The following is a 12,746-nucleotide window of genomic DNA, read 5'->3' on the forward strand; positions in this document are numbered from 1 at the left end:
CCGCCGCCCTATGTGATATCTGTAATCGCCGCTCTGCTGGCGTGTCATACTGGGCGTGATGGTCTTCAAAAGGCCGCGCTGGGCTATAGAGGGGCGCTGGTTGCATCGCCGCTCGCAAGCACCAGCGGCGACCGAATCCGCCGCGGTTGAAGTAGATGAAGCTATGCTACGCGCTCTAAGCACAAATGCATTGTTATCAGACATTACTTTAGGGGAAATATAAGCCGTCTTCTATAAAATATGAAGGCCGTTGGACCACTTTTATGTTTTTATAATTTTTTCCCTCACTGGGATCCGTTTTTTCTTTGTGTGTGTGTGTGTGTGGGGGCGGGGGGGGGGGGGTGTAGGCAGCGGAAGGAGCGCGACGCGATACTACACCTGACTGTCGTAAAGCGCAGCCCTAGAACATCTCCGCTGTTAAAAAGTATTTGCCTGACTCTGTAGCAAAGGGATAGTTGTTTCAATTTGGTCAATATTTGTGAAGGGGCGGGAACAGAAATGGACAACGTCCCAAGTCTTGATGGTTCTGGATAATATTGGTTTGGATATTTACGGACGGCGCATGATAAAGCTTACCATTACGTTCCCATAACTAATTTTAAATGCTTTTTTTTTCTAATTTATTATCTGTAGTTTTAGGGGATCGGCATATCTTTTTTTTTGTTTTTGACATTTTTGATCATTATGTTTCCGCACTGCCACAAGTTTGTGACGTCGCAATGGGGTTTATGAACACTCACGACGTCCCCTAGAAGCAGAGGCCAGCTTTTGCAGGCGCCCTTGTTTGTTACCGTTGGCTTTCCTTGCGTATCGCAATCCTTTCCGCCCGTATGAGTCCCTTTAATTTCTAGGGCATCGTCTGCTGTGGGTGGTGCTTCAGCGGCTCAGAATGGGGTCTTATAAATTATTTACGACCCAATCATTCAAGTTATTAGGACTTGAGCGCGCAACTTTGAAGCCGGTTTTGGGTGATAGCTCCATATACCTTGGCTGCAAATGTGAAGGAGGGCGTAGTGCAGCTCCTTTGTGCACTTGTGGCGCTGTTTTAGCTCCTTGCTCCTTTCGCAATCTGTTGGAAGCACACAATGCGCAAGCGTTCTCTGCCCCCTGGGAGGCAACTTTGAGATATTTGCCCCTTGAAAAGGGTGCGGATGTGAAGGACAGCGTACTGCCATTCCATGTTCCGGGACGGGCTAGATTCTTTTGCAGCCGACAGTCGAGGTTCTGCTCTTCGGAGCTCACGCGAGCTTCGTCATGCAGCCAATAGATTTACGTTGAGGACCGAATTTCCGCCCACAAATTTTAGACTAACCAATTTATAGACCATTGGAAGTATCATTTCCCTCCAAATGGCAACAGGATTTCATCTGTTTTACGGCGAAGCTGGATATTTCTCGGTTTCCCCGTTTTGGATGCTCAAGAAAATCGGAGTAGGACAGAAATTTTCACGGAGGAAGTTTGGTTACTGAAAACGGCTGTCTCTCTTATTTTATCAAAACTATACAGAAACAAAATACATGACAATCAGCTGTTAAGACGATTCTATCCTAGATCGAGTATGTGTCCCAGGTGTTTAGCAGCGGTCGGTGTTCCGTAAATTCGTGGGGGCCAATAACGAGGGACCGCCTTGGCCCTCTCATTCTCTTGTTTTATCAAAACTATACAGAAACAAAATATATGACAATCAGCTGTTAAGACGATTCTATCCTAGATCGAGTATGTGTCCCAGGTGTTTAGCAGCGGTCGGTGTTCCGTAAAGGCGTGGGGGCCCATAACGAGGGACTGCCTTGGCCTTCTCATTAGGTTTCCACGCCTTTTCAACTCGTCCGCATCCTGCCATGTCACCGACAACGAGCTTATCCCTAACGCCCTGAACGGGGCCTTCAAAGAGGGGTGCTACATCTTACAACATGATCCAAGCACCTTCCGCACTTTCCAAGCCGTTTAGCGGCTACTGGAAGAGCGCGGTGGGCGGCTGTTTGAGTGACCTCCGAATGGGGCGATTTGCACCCCATAGAGAACATTAGCGGGCAAAGGAAGTATAACTTCGCTCATTTCTAACTCACCGCGGCGAACGCAGACTATTTGTGACTGGCTCTAAAGGTGGAATGGGAAGCCCTCCGCCAGAAGCCAGGGCACGCTGAGGGTTCGCCTCACTGCCCCTCAGGATTCATGACGTCATTAGGGTAAAAGGCGCCTTCATTTGTTATTGATCATGTGAATTGTACATAACTTTATTTTGTAACGTGTAAATTACTTTCATCTAAATTATTCATGTAAGAACCCTTTATGCAATTTTTGTTTCAAAACATGCAAATTATTTTCACGTATTGAAGACGTAAATGAGTCGGACAGTCAAGATCCGGGCGTTGCCCATTATTGGTCACGCACCCTCCAGAATACGAACCGGATTTCAACTACTTTCACGATGCTAGACGGTTAGACAAGGTGTTTTTTAACAGCGGAGTGCTATGGTATCTCGTCACGCTCCTTCCGGGGCAGGTTTTCCTGCCACGAAAAAACCAGTTTCCAGTATGAACAAATGAATAAACCTTATAAAAACACCAAAAAAGGTACTAGGACCTCCATAATTTAGAAAGGGCTTTTATTTCACCTGCATAAGTGCTTTCTAGCAACGCATTTGTCCGCAAATGTGAAGTCAACTAACAAAAAAATTTCACCATCTTCCCGTAGGGGAACCCTGAGTAGTATGCCAAGCAGCCATGGGGTCAACGCAAGTTCCCATTCCGTAGTTCCGCAGTATGCAGCGGCTACCGTCGCACCTTTAACCCTAAGCTGCTTCGCATTATCGCGCGCGGAGCCGCAGGTGTTGCCATTCGTTGCGCAATCCCGGAGAGGAGGGGAGCTTCGGAGAGGAGAGGAGGAATGCCGGAGAGGAGAGGAGTGTCGGAGAGGAGAGGAGATGAGACAAGGAGAGGAGAGGAAAGGGTGGAGGAAGCGCAAGCGCAGTGGGGGTGTGGACGCCGCACAACGGCGGAGGGAACAGGCGCGACCATAAGCTGCTTCGAATCTAAAAATCGGGGTAAACTCGGTTCTTGTAAGCTGGCTTTCTCACATTGCCTGTTGAGTAGTGAAGCATAGCCATTTACAGATACAGTATGATTACAGAAAACGTCTCAAAATTTGGTGTTATTGAGTTGACAGTGAGGGTGTAAACGATACAGCATTACTGTCTGCTGATGGTCATCTACGGGGGGAGTTTTGGTTACATAAAACAGCCGTAACTGTTGTTTTACCCGAACTATCAGAAATAAATTATATGACAGTGAGCCGCTACGATGACTCTAACAATACGCACTACAAATCCGCTGGCCATCCTTCACGTAGTGGAAGGGCCTTGAATGTTTTTAATGGCGCGTGTTGAAGCATCGGCTAATTACCATCGACATAGCAGCGCCAAAGGGTTTAATTCAAAGCTGCAACTTTTTCTTAACTAGTAGAGGGTGATCGTTAAAAAAGACAACGTCGGTTTTAATGCGACAATAAAATAAGCGCCCCATGAGGCACGCTGTAATAGAAGACAATGATTGTATATATTCTTTAGTGCGTTCTTCACCGCATAAAATTTCCACCGCATGGGCGTTTTGCAGTTTCCTTTCTTCCGAAAAGACCTGAACTGAGTGGTAGCAATAACTTGGGAGAAACCCAAAATAAAAAAAAGGCTGAGTTACGAGCGGGATGTTTTCTTTTTCGAAATAGAGACATTTCTGCGAATGTGCTTTCTGTATTTCCCAGGAAAATATTGTCGTCGGATTACGATTACTTATGTCGCAAACACATGCTATGGCAAACCGCAGCGGCCTACAATTTTATGCCGCTCTTTAGAGCGCGCAACAAGGCACGTTTCCGAGCGCGCGTAGCATAGCTTCATCTAGTTCAGCCGCGGCGGATTCGGTCGCCGCCGCTGCTTGCGAGCGGCGATGCAACCCAGCGCGGCCTTTTGAAGACCGTCACGCCCAGTATGACACGCCAGCAGAGCGGCGATTACACATATCAGATAGGGCGGCGGGTGCAGTGCGAACGCACTCTTCGACCGGCGCTCTTTGGTTCCCGTCGGCGCCCATACGCGGCGCAGCGATGCAGTTCGGCCACCGCTTCCGTGCTCCGTTTACTTCTGCATGGACCTGTACCTTCAGTTTGCTTTGCGCTAAATAATGGGGATAATGTATTACCAGTGCCAGGGGTTACAGGTGTTTCGAACGGTTCTGCCTATATAAACGTCTCGTTCAGCTATCCTTTTAACTTTGCCCGGAGGGCTGAATTGAGGGGCGAGCGGGTCTTTTCGAAGCCTCTTGCGTGACGCCACGTGACTCTGATTGTGTGCGTGATGCAGCGTAACTGCGGTGGCTAGATACCGTGACCGGGGATGAGCTACGATGCGAAGGCTGGACCCTTAAGGGCTCCGCACTCACACCCTAAACAGCGAGTGCGTAGCAAATGAAATTCGCCAGTTACTGACGCCGAGACCAAGGCAACGCGGACACCACTTGCTGGGAGGTGCACACGTCTTTGCAACACGACAAGTTGTGTCTTCGAAGCGAACGTAAATCCTTTCCGAAATTGAAACTCAGCTGCCACAGGGGAAGAAGAAGAAAGCATGTTTTATGCCCGCGTAATTCTCTTTTATCCCTCGTTTGTAATAGGAACGTCGCAGTGTTACGCAACTTGTTCCCTTTAAGCCCTGTGTTACTGGGGGAAACACATCGTAATTTCTTCTCTGTGCGACTGAGTGGAATACAACGCAGGGAATAATGCGTTCTTGGCTGCCAAGCTGCAAAATGCCCAGTTTTTGGGGGTGCTGTTGAATCGTTAATTAGCGCACAAAACAGCGGATAATGAGCGGAGGCTTGGACAGTGATTAATACGGAGCTTCTCATAAAATAACGACGCTAACAAGGGCTAGCTCGTGGCGTTTATATACGGGAAAACCAAGAAGGCAGTTCGGAAAGCACCAACATTGTAAAGTGCTTGCGCCAAGTCTTGGCGTTTTTTTTATGGACTAAAGAATAGCGCGTCTTGAGAATTGATCTGCAGTTTCAATGAAAGTTAGCTCCATTGCACCGTAGCAATATTTAAAGGGACGCCGAAGGCAACCTCTAAGTTGGTCTCAAATGAAAGATCTTCCCATAGACATTTTTTTGTTGATTCGGTGCCGAAAGATGCTTTAATTACTGAAAAATCGGCAATCAAACGCTGATAAAACGCTACGCTAACAGTCGCCGTTTTTTTTGCTTTACCTTTCTGAGCCCATTTGCCTTCTTTTGCCCTCCTGAGCCCGCTTGCCCGCTTCTTCCGGGCAACTTCTCATGTACGCTCTCGCTGCTACTCTCCACCCGTTTCCTTGCTTTTTTTTTTTCTGTCTAGACCAGGTGTCATCACGAGCTTCAGTGGTTTACTCTGTCTCCTAATAGAGGGTGCTCGGGAGGGTTTGCAGTATTCAGAAATGGAGACGAGCAATCCACAGACAGCCACAGACAGCTACCCAAATATGATTTGAAATTTACTACCGTGACTACGGCCATTGCAAAAGCCCTGTTCCACGTGAGGTATTCAGGCGCCTGTAGTTACATCGCTTTATTTACCTGAGCTTTAATTATCCACTATCCAGGCCTTGAAGGTTCCCAATGAACCGTCCCTGCACCGGGTTTTCCACGGAATTTTCCTGTGCTTGTATATAAAGCTCAGCATCTTTCGATTTGTGCTGGTACTTTCATTGCCCTATTTTTTATGTATACGGGCAAGCTTTATGAATAACATATTTCCGCAAAGCACGTTATAGTTGTTACGCTTATATTTTTTCCCTGGCCTACTCACGTTATATCTTCTCCTATTGTAAAAGCGGAGCGCCCGCTTGTTTAAGCCGGTGTATGGCCTCACCCGGCAATCTTGTATGAAGCAAAAGGATTGTATTTCGCTTGATGTTTACCTAGATTCTTCTAGCCTTTATCTCAAATATTTCCAATATGATTGTACGCTTGTCGGATGGATGGCGCGGGTTCGCAAATACGGGCCGGTTAAACACCGCTGCCTTCGATTTGCCGGTGCTCGACTGTGCACGTCATGTTTTTCAACTGCTTATTAGACGTCTGTCTAGTTATCTAGTTAGATATCAGACGACTGTCATACGACTGTCTGGCGCTTATCAGACGACTGTCTGGTAATGTAGTTAGGGCGTCACGTGTGCTCTAAAAGGCCTTGTTAAGTTCAGACACTTTTTTCCTCCTCCCCCCGGATTGCATTCCAGTTTGATGTGGGGAGAATTTATAAATGTGAAGATATATCCACATGTTCCTTAGTACCCGAGCAGGCGGATGAAAGCACATTCCTAGACACATTAAAAATGTTTTCTGCATGTGGGTATTATTTTCTACTCTTAGCAATTTGCTTTACCTACATCGTTAATGGCTGCAGCTCTGGTACCTTTAAATGGGAAGAGAAAAATCAGTAACGACAACATACCGTGCTTCACTTTTTTTCGATAACAGAAAGGTTATGCGCTTAGGTAACTGCGGCCGTACAGATTTAATTTCATTTGGGGGTGTTAAATAAGGTGTACCAATAAAATGGGGTGCTGGGCAAGTTTGTTCATAATTATGGACCAACTTGCAGAGCTTAGGTAACTAGGGCCGTATAGGGTTTCTTTTATTCGGGTGTGATGAGCAACGTATACCAATAAAACATGATGTTGGGCAAGTTGTTTACACGGCTTTTGTTGAGGGTTTATGGATCATAACGGCTGCCCACACAGCTGGCGTGAGCAGTGTGGCCGAAAGATAATGTAAGCACGGTGAAGCCGCCCTTGCGTGAATAATCTCGTGCATGCCTGCAGCGACCTTAGTAGCTTGATAGCGCTGCAAGGTTATATAATGAGTGCAGGAGAAAGGGTCTACCTGGGCACTTCTGCAGTGAAGAAAAAGCTGGCTCATTATTCAACTGTTTGTGCGCATGAGACGACGAGACGAGGGCACTAACAAAATTTCATGGCGCTTGATTGTGTGCAGACGTTCTTCTCCAGCGTAAGTACTATATTTCTGTTTTGTGTGCACTTTTGATTCTGTTTTCTTTTTCAAGTATATAGAAGTTGAAGTTGCGTCAAGTGCAAAAAGTCTATCAAGTATTCCATCAAGTATTTTCAAGTTTCACCCAGTTCCGTCGAGTAAGCCCCGCCCGGGAGGTTAGACCCCCGTTGTGCAAGCACTTCACTCTGCCGACGGTCTTTGTCGATGACTAATTTGTTAATACGGTCCAGGGGAAATAAAGGGAGATGCTGCATTATGAGAGGCAGGCGTGTCGGCATGTCCGCCTGTTGCTGTGTAGGATTCGACGTCCTTCGAGCCATAAGTATCTTCACGCATAACAGGAGGAGGGTGGCCTTCGTGTGGACAAGAATACTCAATATAGTATTTTAGATGCGACACCCCTCCCCCTACACTATATAAAAAATAGTTAGTGGCGGCCGGTTTCGATCCCACGACCCTGTGGGCGGAACGCGAGGTACATGGTGCTCTTCCCACTGCGCCACAAAACCGAGACAGAATCAAAAGCTACGAACGCGCTTTATATCCTTGACTCATTCAAACTACGTCAAGATGCTACTGATACAACGCATGATGGGGCAATGATTAACACTTGCAATAAAAGAAAAGAAGCTCCTACTTACAGCAACAATGATGGAGTAAAAGTCGTTGCGACAGCGAAGCCCCAAGCATACCACTTAGACAGATTGACCAAGATTGGCCAATAAAACATAATAATAATAATCATAAAACATAATAATCATACGCGTTCCCGACACGTTTCACGCTATTTCAGAATCAATCCAACGGAAACACCAAGTGAACCCCACGATGCGTCGCATCTACACAGGGTTGCCCTCGCGGGGAGGTGGGCGCAATTCTTTTTCGAAGGTCCCAAGCGGCCTGCACTGAATGCGTGAAGATTACTACAAATTGTTTCTGTTGCGGCAAAACCTATTGTATATAATCAGCGAGGCTTCTGAAGTCGTTTTCAGTTCAATGAGGGTTTCAGCCATTTAGTGGGACAGTAGAGATAGTTGGCAGAAAGTTGCAAATCAGGGCTTGCGGTTGTTTTGGAAACACGACTGCCTGATCCACTACAATCGATAGATCGTGGCACGAAACTTCAGGTAAGTAATAAAACACGAAATTATTTCGACTTGGTGCCCTTATTTATGGAAGCGAATGCGTCCAACCAGACTTATCTGGCATTCGCAGAATAGTCTGCACTTCTACTGGAATATGTATGACCAGTTTTTGGTATTTGAGGTGTCTTAGAACCAGAAAATAAAGGTCGCCAAGTCCTACACTAGTCCTGCAATATAGGAAATTAAAAATAGAAAAATTGGAGCCAGAAACTGTCGTACCAATGTAACGTGGGAAAACTGCCTCAGAAATATTTGTTCGAAAAATACAGGTCGAATAGTAAAGAAAAGATATGTCGTAGTTAACACCTGTAGCCAGAAACAAACAAACAAAAAAACAATCACAAAGATAACAATAACGTTTGAAGGTACCCCGATCTGCACGCCAAGAGAGCAAAAGTTTGCGTTGAACAGTGGTTCAACGAAAATTCAACATGGAATGCGTACATCATGCAATTAGTCAATGATCGGGCCCGAACTACTGTAATGTTTTACTGAATCGCTTGCATCGTTCTACTCTGGTAAAAAAAGAAGCTGTATAACACCCCTTTTTTCTTTACGTTACGCTCTAGTGCAGAAATAGGGGTTACTAGAAATAGATAAATTTTAAAAACGTAGCGCACATAAAAGAACGCTGTCGGCGTGCGGTTATTTGGAAAGTGACATTGTTATTCCGGGAACGGGGTCACATTAAAGCAAATTTTGCAAACACAATTTCCAAACACTCCATGCTCCTATCATTGCTGTTACTGCAGACTACTGGAAAATATCCCGAAGTGTTAGGGACGGTCAACTAGAGTCAACCAGGCAACACACTGTTCTTTTATACATTCTAAATAGACACACCTATAGAAATAGTAGATATTACGGAAAATAGAGCTGACATTTGATGCCATTATAGTCCTCGACAAAGAATCCGATCGCATTTAGCTTTAGTCTTTCCATCGTAGAATTTAAGTGACAAATAACACACTTCCTCCTAAAGCCTGTTCCACATGGTGCGAATTTACCTTCGAATTAGACGTTGTGGCACTTGTCATGCGGCAATACGACCAAATTTCGTTGCTGCGGAAGCTATGAAATTATGTTGTTCTGTCGCAAGAGGGGCGCCGCAGCTATGAATTCGCAGGTAACTTCGTACCATGTAGAACGGGCTTAGGAAAGAACAGTCGCTAGACCCAGCCAAGTCAAATGGTATAAAAATTTCATTTTCAATTAAAACTAAAACTATAATTTCATATCATTTGAAATTGGAATTTGATAATCTGAATTTAATATTTTGAGAATTCGGTAGAGCTGATATCACAACGGGGTCGTTCTTTCTGGCTTTTGTGCCGCTTCAGTTTCAACGGTTCAACTTCAGTTGAAATTGTTTGCAAAAGACAAATAGCGGCCATATTTGTCCGCCTTGTTACAGTAAAATACACAGTAAACAAGTACTAGGATGAAATAAATCACTGCTTCTTATTCCCGTCAAACTTGGAATCATCAAAAGACCACCGCAGCGAGTACTGCTCACAAAGTTCAAATTCCGAAGGCACATTTTGGGATAGTCACTGTATATACTGTCAATTACGAGAGAAAAGAGAAGAAAAAGACGGGCGAATCCAGCTTATTAGGATTATGCGCATGGGCGTTATTAACGCACATATGCGCATGACCCTGAAGAGCGGCTTCGTGCAAGGTGATTTCATAAGTAGCGCGTCAGAAAGTGCACTTTCAAACATTGGTGCAGCTTCCGTGATAAGGCAAACATTATGCTTAGAATGCGCGTTCTACGGTGAGCTTTCCTCTATGGCACGTTTCTCTTACTCTTCCTCGAAAAGCATTTCTTCATGTATTCAGTTTTCGTCAAAGAAACATTGCACCGCCAATAATGGCGCCTTAAGGCACCATTATTGGCGGTGCAATGTTTGCACCATTATTGGCACCATTATTAAGGCACCATTATTGACGGTCGCGACGATAATTGTCGTCGCGACATTTTGGGTTTGATGTTGGTTCCAAGGATTAAGCTAATTAATATTTCCCTTTCACAACTGATGATGACGACCGTTCACAGCGAAATCTCGGTATAGCGAACTTCAGGACACCACTGCAAATTGCTCGTTATTCTGAAAGGTCGTTGTAGTGAAAATCGCGAAATTTAAGACAGCAAATTACGGCGCAGCCCGCTTGCAATGTAACCACTTATGTGCGAATAAAACGCGGGTTTTCCTGGCCACCGACAGGCCTCCCATGGAACCTAATGCATACTACGCGTGCCACTTAAAATGCGGTGATCCTAAGCCCAATACCGTTTATGGTGCAGTTTTTTGGTGGGTCCTCTGATCAACCGGTGCAGCTGACGTATCGTTTCATGGTCCACACACACAAAAAAAAAACAGACATAAAGAAGATGGATTCGGCCTTTTTAAACAGCCCGCGCTTCCTTCTCTCCATTAACTTCCACACGTACAGAAAATAAAAGAAATAGGCACTCTTTAGTTCATGCGTTCCGTTTGCACTCACATGATAATCACAACTGCCCTTGAAACCTTAGGCGCGATAAGTTGTTGGGATTAGAACCGCATGCAGATAAGCAACCACCCTTTTCCTGTTTCGAACATTTGGAGATAGCAAGCCGATTGACGCCGGAGGTTATTGCTACCTGCACGTTGTGCTGATATGCAACCGCCTTCGACAGAGCTAATGCAAGTCGCGGATGAAAAAAAAAAAAAAACATATCCGACTTGCGTTTATATCACATTTTCACGCTGGTATAAGCCCGACTTCTACCCTGTCTGCAGCATCCGAAAACGATGGGCGAAAAAAAAAAAAAAAACAGTTCCTTTCTGCGTTTAATTTTCGTCCTCCGACATTGTACCAGGTTTTCTGAACCTACGGTCCGATAACCTCTGAGCATGAATCCGCGCTCCATGGCACCCCGAAAACCTGAAGCGCCGTCGTGTAAAAAGGCCACCCACCCTTCATTTATATATATATTTTTTGCTCCTCCTCCGCTTCCCTTTTTTCCTCTCTCAAGTACTCCGCTTACGGTGCTTTGCCGTTTCGTCTGGTAGCCTACGGCTCCGGTTGCAGCGATTGTTTAAAATATGAGTTCGTAGTACTTAGGCATTGTTAATATGGCATGGCATTAAATAAAACTATCGTTATTTAAAAGTTTCGCTGTTTTGAAGTACGTACTAGTGAAATATTTTACGTTAAAATTATAAGCAGTCAGCGTGTGATTTCTTAAATGTTCGTTCCGAGATTTGACACTAAGGAGTGCGTTGTTAGCACGTTAATAACTATGTTGTTTAGGCCAGCTTGGGAATTATAATCTTTCCTGCAGTCTCAAGGTTTATATTTCAAGGGAGTCACCACCCAACACTCGTGGCCACTACTTTATATCGCGCGTCAAAATGTGCAGCTCTCACAAAACTTTTTTAAGTGTTCTATGAGATATTCACTTTGCAGGCCTAGCTCTTATTACATATATACAATATGCGGAGAAAATTTCAGACACCTCTCACATCGAAAAAAAAATTGCTTTTTCCTTCAGTCAACAACAAAAAGTGTGAATAAGTACTATCTGATTCGTAATTTATTGTATCCTGTTTGATTTTAGAGATGTGACTCTTTTTACATTGGTTTGTTGTATATAACCTTAGTTGTTCAAGTGTGTTTGACGCCACATTCTCCACTTGCAGGTGGTTTCCGTTTTGGCAATAAATTTCCCGTTGATTACCGCTGGATTGACGATAATTATTGCTGCACTGATTACCCGACTACGCTGCTCTCGGGCAAAATGCGAAAAGAAGAATTCACGTCTTCCACCTGGACCATGGGGTGTGCCATTACTCGGCTACATTCCGTTTATTAGGAAGCCCTGGCATATTGCCTTTAAAGAGCTGAGTGACCAGTATGGCCCCATAATCAGGTACGTGTTTTGTAAGCCTTTCCTGTGGGGTCCAAAGCATGAACAGGTTGCTTCAATTCCCTTTGGGAAAGCGGGTGGGCAGCAAAGACAAACTGCACAACACAGAACTACACGCACGCACGCGCGCGCACACACACACACACGCGCACACACAATATATATATATATATATATATATATATAGCGAATCAGAATAGGAAATGAGGGGCTCGTTGAAAATAAGACAGAAGTAAGAATTGGCAGTCAAGAAAACCTGGGAAAGCAAAGGGGAGGATGTAGTTAGTCAAGATAAAAAATTTGGAAAATAAGAAATTGGAGAAAAAATGCCCGCCAGGTGGGATCCGAACCCACGACCTCCAGAATACCGGTCTGGTGCGATAACCACTACGCTACCGGCGGGGCTACTTTAGCCTCCACTTTCTGGGGTATTTATGTTCAGGTGTTTTTGTTTCCTGCGCTTGGGGGTGGTAGCCAGCGCCACTCGGACTACTCGGGGTGAAGGGGACTTTCTTTTTAACCCCTGGGCCGTGACTCGAGCGTCTACGACATGTCGAGAGTGGTCGACCAGGTTCCCAGGTTTTCTTGACTGCCAATTCTTATTTCTTATTATATTCTTATTATTATTCTTATTATATATATTAT

General features: G+C 45.0%; 1 protein-coding gene across 1 annotated transcript in view; it reads left to right on the forward strand.

Moving 5' to 3' along the window:
- The first annotated feature begins 6,899 nt into the window (after window positions 1–6,899).
- The window catches only part of LOC144174470 (cytochrome P450 2A9-like), a 33,957-nt gene continuing 28,110 nt past the window's right edge, over window positions 6,900–12,746 (forward strand). The window contains exons 1-2 of the mRNA XM_077703187.1: window positions 6,900–7,037; window positions 11,875–12,104. Of these exons, the coding sequence (XP_077559313.1) occupies window positions 7,002–7,037; window positions 11,875–12,104 (266 nt within the window). The 5' untranslated portion in view covers window positions 6,900–7,001. The remainder of the gene's footprint in view (window positions 7,038–11,874; window positions 12,105–12,746) is intronic.

Source organism: Haemaphysalis longicornis, unplaced genomic scaffold (assembly GCF_048455015.1).
Source record: "Haemaphysalis longicornis isolate Haplotype H1 unplaced genomic scaffold, Haemaphysalis longicornis Haplotype H1 scaffold_3, whole genome shotgun sequence".
In the NCBI taxonomy this organism is placed as follows: Eukaryota; Metazoa; Arthropoda; class Arachnida; order Ixodida; family Ixodidae; genus Haemaphysalis; species Haemaphysalis longicornis.